General features: G+C 37.7%; 1 protein-coding gene across 1 annotated transcript in view; it reads left to right on the top strand.

The window, feature by feature from the left end:
- Positions 1-21,190, top strand: part of LOC6645053 (bifunctional heparan sulfate N-deacetylase/N-sulfotransferase) — a 70,317-nt gene extending 49,127 nt beyond the window's left edge. Inside the window, exons 3-6 of the mRNA XM_023177154.2 lie at positions 3,153-3,365; positions 14,959-16,873; positions 17,686-18,038; positions 19,904-21,190. Of these exons, the coding sequence (XP_023032922.2) occupies positions 3,153-3,365; positions 14,959-16,873; positions 17,686-18,038; positions 19,904-20,006 (2,584 nt within the window). The 3' untranslated portion in view covers positions 20,007-21,190. The remainder of the gene's footprint in view (positions 1-3,152; positions 3,366-14,958; positions 16,874-17,685; positions 18,039-19,903) is intronic.
- Positions 21,191-23,170: the final 1,980 nt, after the last annotated feature.

Below are 23,170 nucleotides of genomic sequence, written 5' to 3'. Positions count from 1 at the left end.
ACTTTGCAAATTTATTACAAATTTGTACATACGATTTATTGTCTGAGCGTGCCTATGCCACGCCTTCCCCTCCTCGCTTGTAAAATGTGGGCGGTTTTCTATTATACTTGCGGTGGTAGCGCTTTAAAGTCAACTCATAAAATTCCCTTGAATTGCAAGTCTCCGGGTTTCAATAACTGAAACCGCTCGTTTCTTTTCCCGTCTTTCATTCTTCGTTTTGCTTGTTGACAGTACCCACATACATTGTGCCAAGATTGTTGCACGCCCGCTTGTATAACACGTGGCAAATGCATAAACTCACTTTTTGTTGCCTAAGTTATGCAGCACACTAAAACGACAACAATCAAAGAAAAAGAAAAAAAACTTAAATCTTACTTATTCCTATGAAAACGGAAATTTTGTGCTGTGCTGTGCACAAATAAATCAAAGTGGGCCCAAACGAATGTTGCACGCAAATGCAAAACAAGCACTCTTGGTCGAAATGGAAATTAAGCAAAACTTTTGATAAAGGTTAAAGCCAAAATAATGAAGCAGATCTGTTTCACTAACAAATCAACTGAAGGTAGAAACCTTCTTCTAAATAGAACAAATATTTTGGCAGCAACATACTTCCAAGTTTCAGGCCCTGCCGTGTGTTTTACTAATACATTACGGTACAAATACTATGCCCAAAATCAACATTATAAGCACATGTATATGCATTGCAATTACAAGACTACAATCACATTTTCCACTTTTTATTCTTAACATCATAAATTTCTTGTAGTCATAAGTATGAACAAGACATATTGTGATTGGGAACCGGCACATGTTATATATGATCCAGTAAAGCAAAAAAAAACAAACTATATTTAAGGAATTTCCAGCACAGTACCAAAATATCTTTTCAGAGTTTATTCAATTATTATTATTTTTTTTTTTTGTTCTGTCTTGAAAGCGAAAAATCAGTAATTGAATACACTGCAAAAAGAAACTCCTCCATATAGAGAAATACATAGATTCTGTTTCGGACAGAGTATTTTGTCGAACATTGCGGCCCAATTTTTCATACTTTGACGAAAAATTAAATTATAGTTCTATCCGCAAAGAATGTAAATTTAACTTTTTTCAAATTTGCCTCGATACTTCTCTTCTGACTTACCAAATTACTTACAGCTTTTGGAGACAAAAGTAAAATAGATTTACTATTAAATGGTAGTAGAAACATTAGGGCTCAATCCCAAAAAACTTACTCACTGCCATTTTGAGTTATCAGTGCCATTGTAGGACTTTCTAAATCTTGAAAATACCGATATTTCACCTAACAGAAGCCTGTGTTCGCCAAGAAATTTTTCAACACTTTTCTTTTCTTGGTAAGCTAGGTATTTTTCGGACTGCCCTCTTATATTTGTATTGATATGTACATACAAATGTGTATAAGTATGTCCGCTATCTGAATATATGTATTGTTCTTCCAGCAGGACCGCATTAGCCTTATAGCAGGATAAGCAAACAGTCTGCTAAACTGTAAAATTGGCAAAATTGACAAAAATTTATATTTACTTTCTAATGCTTTAAAGTCAAATTTTAAAAGGAAATGTGAGTCCCGCTTATTATATTGAAAAAAGAAATAAATTCAAAAGAAAGATTCATAACAAATAATTTTTTTAATTTCTTACTTTTTTGCCCATTTTATTAAACATTTACAAAATTAACAAAACAAAATTTTTTCAAATATCTTTCGGTTTTGTAATATATTCAAACTTTTTCATTCGAAAATGAACTTAAAAATTTGCATTAAAACCCCAAAAACTGTTTTGGGTTTTCAATTGCTACAAGCCCTGCGTTGGCTTAATCCGGAACTGTTTAGCAGTGCAAAAGTTTTAGTTGCCTCTATGAAGAATACAGACTTACTGTCTATTTCATGGCCCCTTCCCCCTTGGTCAGTTTGCTCTTTAGCAATGTTGAAAGTATTTACATTTTCCAAGCCATACATGTCCTGGGATAAAAGAAGGAACTAAAATGCAGGGGCTACGATTCACCAGGGCTTGGCCTAATACGTTTTTTTGTTAATTTTAGGGATTTCACTTTGCCGCTTCAAAAAGGTTTTTGCACATATGTACATGTTGCCGCTCTTTTGCAGCTTTTGCCCTGGCTCCTGTCCTGTAATGGACTGCATGAATTCCTGTCCAAAAAATGTATGGGTGGAGAAAGCAAAGGAAGTGGCAAAGGATTTGTAAAGGAAATTGCATAAGCCTTATAAAAAAATGGTTTGCTGCTGCTGCTTTTAGAGGCAGGTTAGAGGGAAGTGTGCACAAAAATTTAAATAAAAAACATTTTACTCAGGTCAAAGGTGAATATCATGCCATGGCTATGGGTGAAAACTGTTGGAAAAAGTTTTTATATAGAGAAAACTTGCTGCTCTGTTGCTCAGTGTTCCGCAACTCGTTTGTTGGTTTGTTAATTAGCTAACTTAAGGAGCAACAGACAAGACCGTAAACTGAAAACAAAAATGAAAAACTGAAATTTGCCTTTTTAGAAAAGAAAAGAAAAAACAAAAGAACAAGAAGTACATTTGTAAGTAAGTCTTCTCGCCGATATACACACACTGCTAAAATTTTTGTGTATATAAAATTCTATTTACATGATGCGCATTAGACATTAGCAGAAACAAAATTTGGAACATTAAATAATATTTTTTTCATATCAAAGACTGCAAGGGTATATAGTTTTAGTCATAGCCAAAGATAGCTTCTTTTGTAAGTTCACAAACGTAAAGAAAATGAAAAAAACAATGCGAATAGTAGTTAAAAGATAAGAGGCTAAACGACAGTCAGCCAGCAAGTGTACAACCACTAACCATACATTGTTGTACAACGTTTGCATATTACGCATACGCAGTGGTGTCGCTTAAAACTATTTGACAGACTCATTTTACCTCTTATTCTGTTTATATCTGCAGATGTTACTCTTTCTACGTGACAGTTTGTTGTCTTATCTCTTGGTTGTTGCATTTTGCTTTTTTTTTAAATTTTAATAGAGTTATTTTATGCATAGGAATTGTGTAACTGTAACTGTTGTAAGTGATAGACCATTTCCCTTATCCCAACCAATAATCTAACCTACTCTTTTGATGTTACTTTAACACTGGATTAACTTATTTCTCTTTTTAGACTCATTCAACGTGATACTCATCCAGCTCCCATAATTAATTGCCGCTTGATAAATTCTGCCGGCAACCATATAAGACGAGAAGCCTCACCTGCTCCAGATCATCGCTCCGAAGCCCGTTTAAGGATCGATCCCAAAGTTTTGGTATTTGTGGAGACCACATATTCTGGATTGGGACGGGATATAGCCGAGCTTTTAGTCTACAATCGCATTAAGTATGTATATACAGAGATATGAATTAGATTTATAGACTGTGTCAAAAGAGGAATCATAGACAATTAGTCTCAGACAAATTTGCATAATTGCAACGATGAGGCAACATTGCAACAATTATTACACTCAAAGTTACTGCAAACGGAAGCCAGCGTAACCGACACCAGAAATATGAATGGTAAATGCAGCCAAGTGGCAGTACTGTGAAAAAAATGAGAGAATAAAAGGAGTAGCCAGTATGGCGAGTACTGAGCCCCAGCCCCAGCCCCAGTCTCAGTCCCAGCCCCAGTCTCAGTCGCATCCTGATTCGTGTGCCAGGCGCCTGGCCATTGTCAATGTTGACCCAATTTGGGCAGTCGGCGATAAAAAGGGGAAGGTTATGATATTAATGCCAGCATTTCTGCTTTAGCTCTTGCTTTTGCCTCTTCATTCATCTCGTTCCCTCATTTTCTCTTTATGGTTGGAAGGCAAAACCAGCAAAGCATTCCAGTTTAATTGGCAACTTATGCTTTTGTGGTCTAGTAAAAGGCACCACAGCATCCTGGCCATGCCTTTTGCCTTGGAGTCTAGTCGAGTCGACTTTTTAGTTCTGGCCAATGTCTCACCTGCCTTCTATTCACTTTTCCTTTTCCTTCTCTGGCTCTCTATCTATACTGTTTTCTTTTTCATATACAAACCCTGGCTATGTCAGCAGTTTTTTCTCTGGGCCTTTAGGCAAGGCTCTGTGATATATCCATAGGTAAGAGTATTTTTGACATGTCGAGTTAGTTTAGCTAAATAAACAGCTTTAAACATTTTTTTTGTTCAAAGTTTACTTTCGTAAATTGCAATACCTTTCAAATGGGTTTTTAAAAATTTGTATACCGTTGCAAAAAGGTTAGGAAATATTGATTTTGAACATCTTCTCCGACCAAATATAGTGTAAATATTTAACGGAAAATCCTCATAGATCGCTGCTTAAGCTGAAATTTTGTGTGTGGACTTATATATACGGCTGGCATTGTATATCTCGGATTACACTATATCATAAAATTCCATGGGATCCCACGATCGAAAGAAAAACTTTTTACTTCTGTTTGCTATTTAGCATGAGAACTGTATGATACAGTTATCCACCGATTGTTCCTATCGGAGCTTGTTAAAAACGGCTCCAGCCTTACCACATTAAGACTGGTAATTGGCACAGAAGATTGCCATAATATTTTAACATTACTACTTGAGAATTTTGACTCACAAACATTTGCCATTTATCAACTAATTTAGATTTAAGTATAACCACAATGATTCAACAATTCAAAATTTTTAGTAAAAGTAAATTAAAATGGTCTCATTACCTTAAATTTACAAAAGTAATTGTATTCAACTAGAACACAAAAGCAATTCTTTCGTTTGGATTTTGGCTTTGTGACTTGACTGAATGTCTAACCAGGCTACCACCTGCTACATCCACCACCAGCAGTGTTCACCTTTTCCACTGTCTTGACTCAATGGTTAACCACAGAATGACCACAGGATTCAGGATTCATTCTCCTGCAAAATAACCGCAATAATAGTGCCAGCCGAAATTGGAAAGTGTTTGACGTGTGTCTGTGTATATGTTGGGTAACATGAAAATTTTCAATGAAAACAAAGAGAGTCAAACGGCTAAAAAATTTTAATTTGCTTAAGGTTATATTCGTGTCCCGCCTGGTAGCAGCAATTGTGAAGTGATTGTGGGGCGATTGTGACCCTGAGGTAGGAAGGGGAACGGTTAGTTTTGCCTTTTGTGTTTTATAATTAAATTTCGTTGTCGTTATGCGAAAACTAGCTTCTGATGCTGATGGTGCTGCTGCTGGCAGACAAGTGCTTCAACTTTAATGAGATTTCAAGTACAAATAGGAACAGCAATGGAATTTAAGTACTTTGTCTTCTTCTTCATCCAGCTGAGAGTAATCTCAGCTATTGTCTTTGCTGGGCCTCTCTCTCCTCTCCTTTAGTTTTCTTTGTCTCTATCGCGCACTAACCAAATATGCAAACGCATGACTCCATGACCTAATCAACTTCTCCACTTCTCGCCCTCACTCCCTTTCTATATCCATAATGGTATGTTTGTCTGTCAGTGTGTGGGTTTGTCTGCCTGTCAGTGTTCCTGTGTGTACTTACACACGACTATATGCTTTTGATTCCTTTGTTGTGTTTGCGTGTGGGTGTATGCTTATCAATGACTTCATTAGCCAGCTCTACTGCTGCTGTTCTCGCTCTTCTGCTCCTTATACACACTTGACTACCCCTAGGACACTTTTGGCAGAAACCTTACCCAAGCAAGAACAAATTTCATTAAGCATTACCATCTCATTATTGTTGATGACTTTTCTGTGCATGTGCGTATGAGTGTGTAGTCAAAATTACACTGCAGGCAGGCAATCAAAAGTTGGCATCGTCTCTCCTCCTTTGATTAATGCAGGTGCATATGCATCCACATTACTCTCTTAACTATTTCACATGGCCAACTCACACATTTGCACCTATACACTTCTCCAACTCCATTCCTATTATCAATTATTTATGAACATTTGAGCACGTCAAAAGATTGAGATGGGGTGAGAAATAGTAGAGAGCATCGCCTCTCATTCGCTCGCAATTGCTAGAGCTCCCGTGTTGTCACTCAATTAACCATGAAAAATTCACTTGCTTCTTCAAGTCAGTTGCTTACCTTATCCTTTGAATCGTCCTCTTGAATAGGGACCTCTCCAGATTCCGCCACATTATTAAAGTCATATAACTGAATTTTCAAATTGTCTCAAATTTAAGCATCCTTGATACAACTTCTTGGGTTCAGTCTTTAATTTTCAAATCTTTATAATAAACCCTTGTAGTACGGACCATTTTTAAATCTCTAATTCTTTCAACGAATTTCCGTGAATAAGTTCAGTTTTTCAAGAATTATTGTATACGCCCTACGTCGTCCATTGAGAAGGCACTTTAGCGGCTGCTGCTACCACGCAGACTGTCCTGACTCCGACGCACACTCCAGCTCGAATTGTGGTTATTAAGACTGATCTATATATCATAAATAAAAACCCCAAAGCACTCGGAAGTTACTTTTGCTGCATGCACCACCTCCTCCATCGCTGTGCCGTAGAGGACACTAAACAATGTGAAAATTATACAACAAATGGCTATTATATCGTATCGTATCGAATGGGTGGAGAAGACCAACCTACTTCTTTCATTCTCTCGACGAGGGCAATAAATGAGTTTAAACTAGAAAATTTATTATACGCGGCAAAACTACTTAAGTCAACTGCCAAAGCGGGGCAAAGGCAACTGAAAGAGGCAAGAGAGAGAGTGTGAGAGAGGGAGAAAGAAGAATGAAGGAGACACGCAAACACACGGCAAACAACGGCAAAGTCCTTGGCGACTTGTGAGCTAAATTTCTTTTTCTACTCAGCCAGCAGCAGCGTCTGTTTAGGCCAATATAATCACGCAAAGGGGTCGAAGGGTGAGTGGGTAGTGTGGGCTGTAGGAATGGCGTCGGGGCGGGTTACATTGTGAATGCCTGCTGCTTGAGTAATTCAATAAAATAACCAATTTGTTGAAAAATAACAACAAGGAGCAGAAACACGAGCAGGGCACAGCATCAGCAGGAGCGTAAAAAGCAAAGGCAACTTGTCACACACAGGAGTGATGGGAAGGGAAACTGGTGGTGGTGATGGGGAAGGTAAGCAGGAAGAGGACGCAATCTGTGTGAACAGCCAGTGACTGCAGTCGCCTTGTCACGTGCCAAGCGCTAGAGCAAAATATTTTTTATTTATAAACGACAGCAAAGAAAGGAGAGCAAGACCAAGAGTAACAAAACAAAATATAAAAAAACAACTATGGACCATATGTATGTGCAATATACATACATACTACATAGAAGACTATATTGTATGGCCATATTTGCTTGGGCCGCCTCTCCCCTTCGTCCTTTTTCTTGTCATTGTTGGCTATTATTATGTTGACTAAACACAGTGGATAAGATGATTCCTAAAGTCAATGAATAGGTTAACAAGAGTTTCATTAATTGTAATAAAAACGAGTCGCTATCAGTGTATGTACTTTCCCTCAATTTTATTTGAACAAATATTTGTCAATCTGAAAACTGTTTTTAATCTGGGAAACTCTCTGATCGTCGTATTATTATCTTCGAAACCAAATTTTAAATTGTGTGTACAATACCTATTTAAGAAATTTTACAACATCAATTTAAAAGAAGTAAACTAAAATTAGTGGAAAAATTATTCAGTTTTGTTGTAGGATGTTGACTTTGTTAAAGAAATTCATCAAAAGCCTTCCCTATATTCTATAATTATTGTATAAAAACTTGTATCCCTATTCAAAGTTCGAAATGTATATATCTTAACATGAATACGATTTGTAAGTTCTTTTTAAAAGAAAGGCGATTTCCTAGTATGAACTAACCATTTTCTATTTTATTTTATTTTAACTCTTTAAATCGAATAGGGGATTCCGTTTCCCTTTAATGCGCACATTTATTGCGTTCACAAAACCAGTTTCATTATGACATCCACTGTGGCCACGTTAACTCTCCACTGACCTGTGAAAAATTGAAAATAAGAATTTTCCGCGACATTATTAAAGTAAACATTGGTGAAAAGGGTGTGATTATTATGAGCCAAAACGGCTGAAACTGGCGCTTCGCCGTCCTTGTGCTGCTGCTGATGTGATGATGGTGCAAGGAATCCCTAACCAAAGCAGAGCCAAGTCCTTGGTTCTAGTCTGACGCTGCCATGGCAAGCTTCCAATTGTGCACCCCAATTGTGGTGGCTGTTTATGGCGTTTGCCATGTGTCTGTAAATTGAGGAAGCGACGGCAGCTACAACAACTCCTGCCACTATTTCGCGTTTCGTATCCCAGTGGCGCAATCAGCGTGCCCAAACCGAAAGAAAGAGAGCAGTTTTTTGGCTGCGCCACAAAGCATGCTACATTATTCACACACAGCCACACACGGTGGTTAGAGTAAGTGTGGGGAGAGTTAGGGGGAAGAAATGATAACCAACCAGGCTGCTGATGACTTCCGTGCGCCTGACTTGCCTTGTGCCTTGTTCTGTCTGACTTACTGACGGATTGACTCACTGACTGACTGGCAGAACGACTGCTGTTGCGCGCATACAAAAAGCCAAATCAAAAATTGAAAATAAGGTTAAGTAGCTATTACCCGGTATGTCAAAAGGAGTGTGAGAGGTAGTTGGATATCTAGATACAGATAGATAGAATGTCTTGCAGGCGTGTCCCTGACTCTAGTCCCAGCCCATTGTGAGCATCGTTGTAAATGGCAATTTAATAAACGATGAGTGAGCAAATGTGTGGTAAGAGACCGGGTAAGGACTTCTCATTACCTTGGATATTTCATTACAATTTCACGGGGCATTAGATGCCACAGAAAGTTAGCTGTTAATCTTTGGACTGGTGCCTATAGTCATCCACACCAGCACACAAGGAGAGAGGGAGGGAGAGTGAAAAAACCCACACAAATGTAGGCAATTTGGTCGTAAAAAAGTTTTTTGCAAACTTTGCATACTTTGTGCCAGGAAAATTTGTATGTGCCATTTGTGTGTTGGGCGGCCAGCTGCGCCTCACAGACTTGTCAATCAATCAATTGGCTAATTGGACCAGCTGAAGAGGAAGAAAACAAAAAGAAAATACCATAAAGAAACGGAAAAAACAACTGAAAGAAAAAGAAGCAGTCGATATAACAAGAAATGGCTAGCCAATTAAGGCAACAAAATGAGGAATTAAATAACGAGTAACATTTCAAGCAGTCGTTTACTTCATGAACCGACATGAATCGTTTACTTCTTAACAGGCGTCTAAAATGTAAGAACCCAAAAAGGTTTCCCTTTTCGATTAAATATAGTGTCATTTCTCAGTCTTACCACAGCAAATGGAATTTATTATAAGCGTATATGTGGGTATAAATATGTATATGAACATTTCCAAAGAAAGGTTGACCACAGGCATAAGTAATTCTTCAAAATATTTTTATGGAGAAGCTATCAAAATTTAAATATTTTGGTATATTTTAAGTCGAACTTCTGGCTTGCAATTTCTATTGCTTATGTCTATTGATTTATATGAGAGATATTATCTCATTAACTTTGACTCTTTTAAATCTTAGTTTATATATTTAAGAAATGTACGAGAATTGGCAAGCAAGTTGAAACATTATTCAAATAAGTTGTCGAGTATTTTCTTAATATTGTCAATGAATTAAAGTTTATAGCAAATTCACATTGTTCTTTAAGTCGTCTTCTGTATATTGCAGGTATCGTAGATATAATATTCAGGCAGATCCGCAGTTAGTCCAGTTATTCAGGGTAATCGTAGATTATTTCACCACCAGATTGCGTCGTTATTAGCCAGGTTAACCAACGAAACTGCTTGGCTGGCGGAGAAAGCAATAGAGTGTTAATTAGTCTTGGCTGATTGCAACATTTTCTTTCAGCTAATCAGGATAAAACTCGACGGCAACTTATTCTTTGACCAATTTAAGTTTAGGCCAGAGACCTGATATCTACGAACAAGCAGATATGTGTTTGTTTGTGTGTATGAATGTACTACTATATATGCACGTCCTTAGTTTAGGAACATCAATTAAGCCAGGTGCCGCGCCAGTGCAGACATTCAACCACCTTTTATCTGTGTCTTTTAAACATACACACAAGCCCTACAGCTTCATTTCCTGAAGCAAATGTCAACACAGAGTCTCTGCGCTTTTCTCTCATTCTCTCCACACAGCTCTAATGAAATTACAGTAGAGGTGACGGGGGGCGGAGAAAGGGAACTTGTAAGCCAAAGTGGCAGTGGGAAGTCAACTAAAACTAAGCTCGTTTAATGCGTGGCAGACAGAAATCGACATAGACAAGACGCATGAAGAAAAACAGAGACATGGAGGGAAAATAACAACAACATTGCGTCGGCATTTTTGCCATTTTCACCTTTATCCGGAGGATAATTTAACACTCCATACAAATGCAAACAAATGAGCACCAGCGTCGCACCTGCTGCTGCAGCCCTTCTGTTACTTCTGCTCTCCAATAAGCTTAGTAACAGTGTAGCATAATAATGTGTGAAAAACTAACATTCGTTTACTTGTCAGTAATAGTCCGTAATGGGTTTTTAAAACAAATCCGCTACGGGCCACGAAGTGACTGTGTCGGGTTGTGCCTCACCTCACCGCGCAATTAAATTTTTAAATATTAACACAGCATCGGAGACAGCAACAGAACGAAACAGAACGAGGGACCCAGTAGAAGGTAACAACGTCAAGTTAATTAAACACACAAACACACGCAGATAAAACGTTCTTTATAACAGTAAATAAGTCGACAAACCACCAACCACCCGAAAATACCTCAAAAGTATGCTATGATAATTCTTTTATCACTTTTGTAATGCGTTCCCTTAACTTTGTTCGATTTCTCGGGCATGATATACAAACAAATATATATGATGGGTTGTCTACGGTCATATATCACTTCCGCACTTTTGGTACACATGTAAAACGCATGACTTGAGTATTTTGAATAGTTATTAATAATATATACTGTGATATATAAAATTGATTACCAATATTTCGAAGATTGCGGAAGAAAATCACTTTTTATGAGTTTATAGTATATGTGGTAAAATTGTGTGTTAATTTTGGTCATAACGAAACGAATTCATATAGCCATGTCCGTCAGCCTGTATTAACGGAAATTCCTTCAAGACCGCTAAAGCTACAGCGCTACATAAAAATCTATAATTCTGGCAATTAGATAACCAACTATTATATAGGCATCATGAGTTAATAGGCCACTCTTTGGCAGAATTTTGACTCATTGAAGCCTAAAAGTTTTGAAAAAGTAACAAGAAAACTGGAAAGGGTATACCAAATTCGGACCTGCTGAAGTTAGCCTGGCCCTCTGGTGTTTTTCACCTTGTGTCCAGCTTTTCAATATCCTGGCCATTTCGATAGGTACTTTTACTCCCTTCCTCTGGCTCGTCGCCTCCGGCAGCACCTCATAGCACCTTGGCTTGGCCCACTCACTCGACAGACTCCCGACCGTGTGACACATGGTACCGTTTTGACGCGCCATAAAATATGCAATGCATGCAGTACGTCAGGGTTGGGGCCATTTTTCCTCAGACCCCCGTTCACACCATCCAATGCCCCACAAACACCCCCTTGGCCAACTCAAACAAACGTCAACCCTCATAACTCAGCCAGACTTTTTTTACCGAGGCAAAGTCATTCGGTGCGAGTTTTTTGTCAGATGTGGCCCATCAAACAAAACTATCAATAATGTGGCAGGCCTCTCCCCACCACACCTTCTCGCACCGACACCCACCACCACACACACATGCATACACACATATGTATATGCGATATAAACTGTTTTGCTTTATGACTTTTATATGCAGGCAGTATCGAATTCGCGTAGCGGGAAGAGGTGAGGCAACTGCAAAATATTTTTAATATGCTAAAGCAAATGCTCCACCGCCCAACACCCTTCAGAGAGGAAAAAAGGACAAACAGTACACAAAATAAAAAAAAAACGCTTTTACAATGGGTAAAGTTTTTTCTCGGTTTTCAGTTTCCGGATTTACAGGTTCTATATTGTTGGTTGTTGGTGTTTTTCGGTTTTGTTAGTTTTGGCATATTGATTAAATTGGTAAACATTTTCGGAATGCGCATGCGACGCGATGGGAAGTTGTTCAGCTTTAAGGCCCACTAAATGACCAGCATGATCTGATGCAGCCGTAACCAAAATACCGACATTTGGCATACATATATGGTTTATCTATATACATATGCATATATATTATCTATGCGAGGGTAATTCAATAAGTCTATGGGCATTCCCTCAAACGGGTCCCAAAAAAAAAACCCGACATATTGCTGTTTTTCATTATATATTATTTATAGTAATTAAATATTATATATTTTTTTTAAGGATAAATAAAGTAAAGCAAAGTTTATGCGTTCTTGAGTGTGTACGCCTAATAGAAATATTACTTACATTGCTTTCCTGCTTTAGAGTTTTTTTACCGAAAAACTTCGTCCTAAATTAGACTTTTACCCCTTTTTCATTTTGACTTGTATTGTTAGCTTTAATGCCAACGTAATGACTATAGAAAAAAAAAAATTATACGTTATCCACAATCGTTTCCTTTATCCCCGACGGAACTACTTTTTAGTATTGCTTCATCAGGGGGAAAAACTCCACCTACGTCGGGGTTCGAACTCGAGAACAACAGAATTATAGATTTTGTAGGTCTCCACTGAGCCACCGACTAGGTGTACGTAATGACTATAGACTATAGTTGTATATGTTAACTGTACATAAAACAGAGGTAGAAAAGTGCCAGAAAAATCCATTTCATCAAAAGGACAGACCAAATTTTTAAAGATTATACGTCTAACATTCTAGCACATTTCTCACACATTTTGCACATTCTCACATTTCTCATTTACGCAGAGATTATCGGTTATTAGCAATGATGTCTAAACTTTAGACTCTAAATGCTTTTCTGTAGTTTTTTTTATTCCCAAAGGTTCTTGCTTTTACTTTCAAAATTTGACAAGAAAAATACTATTAATGGCAAATTGTTAAGACAACCAAGGAAACGAACGAATGCCAACAAAGCTTGAGCTCACATTCAGACTGTTGGTACTTAGATTTCAACTCACTTTAACTACTTTAATTCACTTCAATTTAAGAGACACTTTAAAAACCTTAAACCTTAACACTATTCAGATGGGCTACAAATGTCTTCAGCAAGTTAATTTGGAAATTGTAGTAACTAGGTTCAGCCGAACTTCAAGCAACTTTCCATTATTTACGTTTACATATTACTTAAATTTCACATTTGAAGTAGAATCTCACACGGGTTCTAAGTTGTATTTCAAAATATTTGTATGCCACACACACACCCTTTTTTTTTTGTGACATCCAACTCTTCATGCGACAAAAAAACCTTCTGCACCATATTTTCTCCAAATTGTGATAAGCCAAATCAAAATGTTGATATTGTTATAAATGGGTTTTCTCTAACTGATATGAGTAGCTAGACGCCCCTGGTAATGGTAGTAATCTTGTGAAATTTGAATTTAAATCCTTTAATACAATGGTAAAACGCCTTTATTCCATTATTCCATGTTGTCCTAAATATAAACACACATCGAATGACCCTCGTACATGGAACAGTCAGAAATAGGGAAACAGGCAAAGCCTGCTAGTCTAGGACACACACGCATACAAAATCCAATCATTTGGAAATTCCATATCACTGAAAATATTGTAATATTTATGCAAAAAATTATGCGCACAGCAGCAAAGCCAAAACCCAATTCCAACCCGAACCCAAACCAGAATCTAAATCAGAATCAGTACGGGGATGTAAATCACAGCGTTTCCACTTTGTTTTTTTTTTTGGCTTAGCCTTTATAGCAGAAACAAAAAAAAAAGAGCAAAATTGGTCAAAAGGTTGTCGTGGATAAATATTAAAATTGTTTTTTCTTGTTCTATTAGCCTAACCAAATATTCATGGAAATGAGGCACAGAGATTTTTACCTTTCAATTTGAACAAATTTCAATATCGATGTAAAGGATACTAAACGTACGACTTGTCTACCAAAATTATGATCTAGATCTGCCAGATAATAAAATATTGAGTATAGTACAATATATTATAACCAAAATAATTGGGCGTGACGGTTAGTTGTTTAGGCCGAAGCCCTTTACACTGATTCTAATGGCGCCTAAGAGTATGCACATAAAAATGGTGCAATCCGTACTTGCAAATCGCTTCATATAGTTCGAATTCCCAACTTCTTTTGGCGTTGAAGATACATCGATGGATTCTTTAGCAAAGCCTGCTGATGATAGAACTTGGTGGTTAAAAGATCACCTTGTTCTGCCTCTTGGAAAGTTATTTTAGAAAAATGAGGCTTGTATTCTTAAATAGAACTAATTTTCTGCTAAAATTAAAAGAAATCGAAGAATTTTTTTATCTTTAAAATTATATTTTTGGGGTAGTTTAGGAAATTCATCGTATCAAGTTTTGAATAACCCTTGTTAGAGTAACAACGAATAGAGGAATCAATTAGAAAATTTTCTTATTAACAAATAATTTTGTACATAGCGACATCTTTCAGATTTTGGCCACAAGCAATCAAACATTTGGGTACAACTTTGTCCGAATACTTTTTTCAACCATTGTATTGCAATTTCTATTGGAAATGCAACTTTGTGGGTGGTTGTCACAGCAAACAGTTTTTGACAGCGTGATGTCAAATACAACATTCTCATTTACTCAGATCTCCATTTCTCGTTGTTCTCGGTCTCTCTTTTTTGTTTCTTTTTCTTGCTCTCGTTCATTCTCAATCTATTACTTCTCTCATTCCATGAATGTCAAGTTTGACATGCATACTTCCGCTCTTTTTCAGTTATAGTCCTTTTTTATCTTTGCGCTACTTGGTGTAGTGTGAATTTGACAGCTATGATTTCTGGTTTTGTTATAGAAACTTTAAACATTCTTACTAACTTATTTCTTTTCTGTTTTCAGATACAAAATCGAAGTGGCTGGCAAAAGTCTTCCTGTTCTCACTAATCTGGACAAGGGTCGTTATGGTGTTATTGTATTTGAGAATCTGGACAAATATCTGAATATGGATAAATGGAATCGGGAACTATTGGATAAATATTGCCGTGAATATTCTGTGGGAATTGTGGGCTTTGTGAGTCCCAGTGAAGAGACTCTAGTTGGCGCCCAGTTGCGTGATTTTCCCCTATATGTGAATACAAATTTGAGATTACGTGATGCTAGTCTAAATCCAGAATCTTCGGTATTGAGACTAACACGAGCCGGCGAAACGGCTTGGGGTGTCTTGCCTGGCGATGATTGGGCAGTCTTCCAGCATAATCACACCACTTATGAGCCAGTAGAATGGGCTCAAAGAAATACTCAAGAATATCCTGCGGATATGGATGTGGGCGGCCAAGTTCAATTGCCGTTAAGCACAGTGGTTCAAGATCGCGGCCATTTCGATGGCATACAACGAGTCCTCTTTGGCAGCAGTCTACGATTCTGGCTGCATCGTCTACTCTTCTTGGATGCCCTCAGCTATCTCTCGCATGGTCACTTAAGTTTGAATCTGGAGCGAATGATCTTGGTAGACATTGATGACATATTCGTTGGAGAAAAGGGCACACGACTACGACCTGATGATGTGCGTGCTCTGATCGCTACACAAAAGAATATTGGAGCCATGGTGCCGGGGTTTCGCTTTAATTTGGGCTTCTCTGGTAAATATTATCACCATGGAACCAGGGAGGAAAACCTTGGCGACGATTTTCTCCTACAAAATGTTGAGGAATTTAATTGGTTCTCCCACATGTGGAAGCACCAGCAGCCACATTTGTATGATAACCTCACCCTGCTGATGGCCGAAATGCAAATGAACCATGCGTTCGCAAAGGAGCACAATATTCCCACCGATTCGGGTTATTCGATATCCCCGCATCACTCTGGTGTCTATCCAGCCCACGAGCTGCTCTATATGGCATGGAAGAAAGTGTGGCAGGTCAAGGTTACCTCCACTGAGGAGTATCCCCATCTAAGACCTGCTCGCTTGCGTCGCGGATTCATTCATCGGAACATTATGGTGCTGCCAAGACAAACGTGTGGCCTCTTTACCCACACCATGTACATAGACCGTTATCCTGGGGGCAGAGATAAGCTAGATGAGTCCATACAGGGCGGCGAATTGTTCCAAACCATTGTGTACAATCCGATCAATATATTTATGACTCACATGTCGAATTATGGTTCCGATCGGTTGGCCCTGTACACATTCCAATCGGTGATCAAGTTCCTACAATGCTGGACCAACCTTAAACTGGCTTCAGCTCCACCCATACAATTGGCAGAAATGTATTTTCAGCTTCATCCCGAGGAAGTAGATCCCGTTTGGGGCAATCCCTGTGATGATGCCAGACACAAGAAAATCTGGTCAAAGACCAAAAACTGTGAGTCTCTGCCCAAGTTTCTAGTGATAGGACCACAAAAAACAGGCACCACTGCTCTTTACACATTCCTTGCCATGCATGGCAGCATTGCCAGCAATATTCCCAGTCCGGATACCTTCGAAGAGGTGCAGTTCTTCAACGGCAACAACTACTATAGGGGCTTGGATTGGTACATGGACTTCTTTCCATCGGAATCATTGCCAAATCTAACATCGATAAGCAGTAGCAGTAGCTCCATGCCACCAACTGCTACGCAATCATCGTCCCGCTACATGTTTGAGAAGAGTGCCACCTATTTCGATGGCGAAGCGGTGCCAAAGAGGGCACATACCCTTCTTCCACATGCCAAAATTGTCACGATACTGATATCGCCAGCGAAGCGAGCTTATTCCTGGTATCAACATCAAAAAGCTCACGGCGATGTGATAGCCAACAACTATAGTTTCTATCAGGTAAGCTTCACTCGATCCTTAAACATGTCCGAAACTAAAGTGGCTCCGAATTTATAGTTCAAAACTTCTTACTACTACTACCTACTTTATCAAGATATTGTATATTTTTCATAAAGGTTTTTTATAAGCCAAAATCTCTCAAATAAAATCTTAGTGTCATTCGACGTTTCATTTTTGGAGCTACATATTCAGAATAGTCAAAAGAGATTTCTGTTACAGCATACAATTGATTTTGGTATAATTTTTACTTCGTTATCGATTTCTGTGACATTCCTGTGACAACTCCTTTTCCTATTCGAAAGATAAGACTCTTACGTGTCAAAAGGAAAAACAACCAACTATAAATTCCTTACCTTAAGTACGAAATATGTGTAACTTTAAGGCATTTTAATTCCAATGCCGTAAACTATCTCTTGGAGCAAATACGTGTATATTATTTATTATTTATTTATTTTGTCAATCTTTAACCATTTCCCATTTTAATTTGGCACCACAAAATGGCTTTTATATTTCATTTTGCAATAAAGAAATCCTCTTTTAAATTTTAAGCTCTAGCTCTGGTGTCGACATGGTCGTTTCATTTCTTTGACACATTTTCTTTTAATGCCTGCAGCAGCAGCATGTGTAGTTGCACCTATGAACATGTTGCTAGTAGACCTGAGATTAGCCTTCGTGTTTGACTTCCGGTGGATATGCAATAGACCAGACCCACTACTGTTTTCTGTCTAACTTTTTGTCCTTTTAGACTACTTTAATTTGAGCAACTGCATTTCATTTCATTCTCACCTTTTTTCTATTCTCTTTCTCATCAGGTAATCACAGCAAGTGATTCCGCACCAAAAGCACTCAAGGATTTACGCAATCGTTGCCTAAATCCAGGCAAATATGCCCAACACTTGGAGCACTGGCTGGCCTACTATCCCGCCCAGCAAATGCATATCATTGATGGCGAACAGTTGCGCCTGAATCCCATCGATGTGATGAACGAGTTGCAGCGTTTTCTAAAAATCCAACCGCTGCTCGATTATTCAAATCATCTCCGCTACGATGTGAAGAAGGGCTTCTACTGTCAGGCTGTCAGCGAGAAGCGAACAAAATGCCTGGGCAAGTCCAAGGGGCGACAATACCCAACGATGGATGAACGTAGTGCCAAATTGTTGCAGCGGTGAGTCAAATTGAAACCCCAAAATCGGACAAAAAAAGGGACAAACGAAGCAAAGCGATAAAAAAAAGTGTAAAAAGGAATGTACGTGTGGTGGAAAAGTGGAATCTTGTCTAGGTGTAAGTGATTTGGGCCGCTTTCAGTGAAGGATTAATGAACATATGTGAGAGTAGTGTCCATGAGTATGTGTGTGTGTGTGTGCGTTTGGGTTGAGTTGGGTTGGGTTTGGTAGGACCCTATTTTTTCCCATAAGCAGTTTTGTGGTTTTTTTTTCTTTGTGTAAGCGAAACGAAAGACAGGAAGGGTGTTTGACACTTTGCGGCCGCTGAAAGTGCACTTTGCTGTAGCTGTGATTTGCTCTTGGGTTGCTAGCTGCCAGCTGTCAGCTGACATGGGCAACGATTTGCTGGGGACATTTTTCTCCACTCCCCCTTGTCCTCACTCTTGACACAAGACTGGCAAACATGCAATCACTTTGTAAAACTTCTGCCCAAATAAAGAACATGAGCATAAGGATTTATATGCATAAAATAAAATTTCTCTTAACCGACCTACTTTTTGCCGTGCCTCTTCCCTACTCACGGGAATTTACACCTGCGAATGGCCTACAATCTCAAGTCAGACTAATGCGAGTCACATAGTTTGCAATTTTCTCATATTCTTACACGACAGCCATAAGTATTCGATGACCACTTATTGATCTTATTTGACAGCGGTTTATTGTGTACCTACATTATTATTGTTAGTAGTTACCTAATAAACACATAAAAACATACAACACTTTTTTGTGGGACGATCGGACTTATCATATACTCGCCCATTTTTTTCATATTTGCCCTTTTCATCCTTTTTGGGTATTCAATAAACTATATTTAAATAAAATATTAGGTAGCTACGTTATATAGGCCCAAAAAATCTCGTTTCAGATCAATAACTACTTCGTTTTCTACGTGGTTACCTTTAAGTTTTTCACCAAATCATCCGTGATAAAATTTGATTAATAGCGAATCAGCATATTATAAAGCTCTTCCAGAAACGGACCTGTCTCTTTCATTTTCTTACAAAACAGCGATGCAATAATGTATGCACACCCATCATTTTATTTATTTCTATAAACCACTTTATCTAATTGTTACAATCTAGTGATTTGTGTCATGCTAAACTACAAACTAATCAGCTGTTTCTGCTTTTCGTGGTCTAAATAAAATTAATCTTCCTTCCATGGTTGCTGCTATTGTTAAGCACAAACTATCGATTGTTGAAATGGACTATTGAACTAAATAAATTTATCTGTAATTTGTAGACTCACTAGTTATTATATTTTCCTATCTATTCTATTATTCCCATAGTAGTTAGTTAGCTGTTGCTAATATGTATATTTATAATCTGTGTTCTTATATTAAGAACCTCCAACAATTGTGGATCTGGGTTGATTTAGCCTTATTAGAAGCAAATAATCATCATGATGGTAGTAGGTATAAATGACCCAGGCTAGGAGATTCAGATGGGCGTGAAAGTCTGCATAGTGCATGCTGTGGCGACTAATGAGCTCGGTTCAGGTCTTAATGATGATGAGAGTTGCGGAGCCACAAAGAGCACAAAAGCACAGCTAAAACAAAGTTTTTGAAGATATTTTGAGTGTTTTTTACAAAAGCCAAAATACTTCGTTTCATATCGTTGTTCGATTTTTTCAATGCCGACTAAATTGCCGGAGTTGTTTATTAGCGGTAGTAGTTGACCCTTTTGGTTGTTGCTGTTCCTTAAGCACTTACACCAAGACCCACAGGGAAACGACAGATTTGAAATTGAAATAGCTTTTCTCTTCTGTGACTCATATTAATACGGAATCTTGTTCTCTTCTTTTGCAGGTATTTTTTGAATCACAACACGGCGCTGGTGAAACTGCTCAAAAAGCTCGGATCGCGCCCCATACCCCAATGGCTCAAGGATGATTTGTCGACGGGTACGTGATAGCAGCTATTTGGCATCAGAGGTGTGTCGGCTAGTGGAGCTGGACAAGATAGAGGAGGCAACCTCATCACCATAGATGATGACGAAGATGCCGAAAATGGTGCCGTACAAGGAAAAAGAGTTGGAGTTGGACACGGTGGTAGCAACAAATATCGCAAATTGCGGGCAAAACTCAGGAAACAATTGTATTGGCTGCATCAGGAGCAGATGCAGGCGCAGGGGCAGGACAGGAGGACCATCTTACTTAACAGAGGAGACAGCAGCAATAGCAGCAGTCACAGCAACAGAAGTTGGCAGAGTCGGCGACATCACAACAACTGACAGGATGAGGACGAAAGGAGGGAGAAGACAGAAATTGCACGCAGCGAAAAATATACATATATGTACAGCATAGCGTATCTAGTAGCCAAGAGGGGGAATGAAATGGGTGGCGAGGGGAGTCGAGGAGAATAAGAGAGAGAAATAACATAATTAGTTGCTTTTAACATGCATAAATATTTTTGTTTGCAGCTAATTAATGTCACTGCAGTTGTCAGTTGAAATGTTGTACAGTTATCTAGCTTAAATGTGTGCATGTCTGTCTCTTCGTATGCTTGTGTGTGTGTGTGTGTGTGTGTGCATGTGATGTAATTATATCTGTGTGCGTGTGAGTGTGCGTGTGTGTGTGTATGCATGTGAAAGGATAGAGTCAGCTCGCATTATAAATTCGCATAATAATAATTACCATGAATGGGCCATCATCATGAATATATTGCATAAGAGCGTTTTGTTAATTATTTAAATGTTTATTAGTTGATAATTGATGAAAAAAAAACAAAAGTTTAGCATCTACATATTTAAGTCTGTCGCCCATTTCTCAATGACTTTTTTCCTGTCACAGTTCCGTTTCGTTCCGAACTGTTATGCACCGTTCCGTTGCGTTCCGTTCCCTCTGGGTCGATTCAATTCCGTTCAGTCAGTGTTAGATGCTACGTGTACAATAGATAAGGCTGCTACTATACTACATATTAAATTTAAAACCTAAACTCGATATTCCCTAAGGATGTATTATAAATATTTTTAGCTTTTAACCTGAAACCTTAACGAATTACCATTATACAATTAGAATTATAATTAGAATTAGAACGCAAACAAACAAAACAGGCCGAAAAGTAAAACTCTAATAAAGAAACAAAAGAAACTTAAATACAGAATGATATATGTATGTAAATGTTAAGGTAAAGCTCTACTGTAAATTTTTTTTTTTTTTTGTAGTATGTATATGTGTGTAAGACAAAGTAGCATCCTATACTAAAGGTATTCAAGTTTTTGTTTATAGCAGATACATAGTTGGATAATACGTACATACATTATAAATTTAGATTAGGTAAACCAAACACAAACACACCCAAGAAAAAGAAAAAAGAAAACAAACCTAGTTCAAGTTTAGATTCGTAATGCGACAATAAAAATAAAAAGCAAACATTATTGCAAGTGTAAATGAAATATAAAAGTTTGTTCATGATTTACATACATACATTGTCGTGGGGTTCCCCCTAGTGGATTTGTCAATGTTTCTGACACATGCAGATTGTGGCATGAAGGTAACTGTAAATGTTGAAATAGTTTTACTTTAGTTCAAGATACATACAAAATACAAAAATCCAAAGCAATGTAAAGTACTTTTTTATGAAGCCAAGTAAATTAAACTATTATCTTTAAATTAACCAAAATAATATCAAAATTTACAAAGATATATACATACATATGTACCTGGTCATAATGCATAAACGTATGCACACACTTACATACATATGTATGTACATACACACCTCTCGTTCCATCTCTTTCTATTTGGTTATGACGGCAATTTACAAGCCCTTTCTAGACTGCTGGCAGCGTTTGAGCAGAGCAGATCTATATATATTAAATACAACTTACATAAGTCTATTTTATTCGATCTCATAAAAATTTATTATAGTGTTTTACACTAAAAGCTATATCGTACTCATTCACCCGTTTTTCGTATATAACTAAAAGATATAGTGCACCGATCCGAATAATTCTCATACTTTGGACTCAGTTTTTCATACTGGTCAAAAATATATTTGTACCTATACATCTATGTACATGGTCTCATTCTCTTTCTCTGGTCGGAGATGCCGCATTCTATGCTTATTTCTGACCCAAAATTAATAAGCCCTTTTTGAACAATCATCCGTTGTTCAATATCTTTCTGGTTATTTGAGTGAAAAGGAAATGATTATATCAACAATACCAAAAATTGTTGCTCGTGGGCAACCCAAAATAGATTTATTTGAGTCTTTCCGCAGGACCAAACGAAGAAGAATTTCTGCATCTTCACAAACTCATGCTCATGTATATCTTATCTAAAGCCTTTCAAAAAAAAAGAAGATTTCAAAATTTAGAGAGCGTCACGTAAGGAAAATATCATGTATTGCTACAAACACAATGTTTTTAAAAGAATTCTCTTAGGCTCAGACTAAAAATTGCTTTGTACCCAAAAAGCAAAGTTGGAGCAGTGCGGCGCAAATGGCATAACATATTCTAGTATTACTGGTTTAAAATATAGTTATACATGTTGATCGAAGTTGCAAGAATAATGGATTACTCTGTTATTAAGTTACTAACATAGTTTGCTGATAATCGTGTTAGAAGCAATAATTTTAAATTACTTATCCCACGAAACAAACCAGAGGCAGCCATTAATTTCTTTTAATTAATTTGTACGACAGGAGATGCTTTTTTGGCTACAAATGCTACTGGATCGACAACACATTCACAGCTTAAGTGACAAGTATATTGAAAATAAGAATAAAAATGTTGGTACAATTTGAAATAATGGTAGAAACTTTGTTAAAACTTGGAAGGTATGTTTATAATTGCGCATCAAAATTACAACTCTTCACTTTGTATTGTGATATGGCAAATATTCGACTGTCGAAGCACTTTAGGTGTGGAAGTCAGACGGTGAATTTGCAGACCACCGCAGATTAGGTGAATATCGTAAAGACTGACCAAGAGCTGAATAAGAGGCAAACAAAGTGATGTAAAGAGATAATTAATAACTCAACAGTTCAACTATTCGATAACTTGTCTAATATTAATCTCATTTTTTAGATGTTCTGCATTATGGAATAAATGCAAAGGGCCAAAACCTGCCG

This window comes from Drosophila willistoni (assembly GCF_018902025.1).
Source record: "Drosophila willistoni isolate 14030-0811.24 chromosome XR unlocalized genomic scaffold, UCI_dwil_1.1 Seg105, whole genome shotgun sequence".
Taxonomy (NCBI): domain Eukaryota; kingdom Metazoa; phylum Arthropoda; class Insecta; order Diptera; family Drosophilidae; genus Drosophila; species Drosophila willistoni.
Note: the sequence above shows the minus strand (reverse complement) of the source record. Positions and strands in the feature narration are given on the sequence as shown.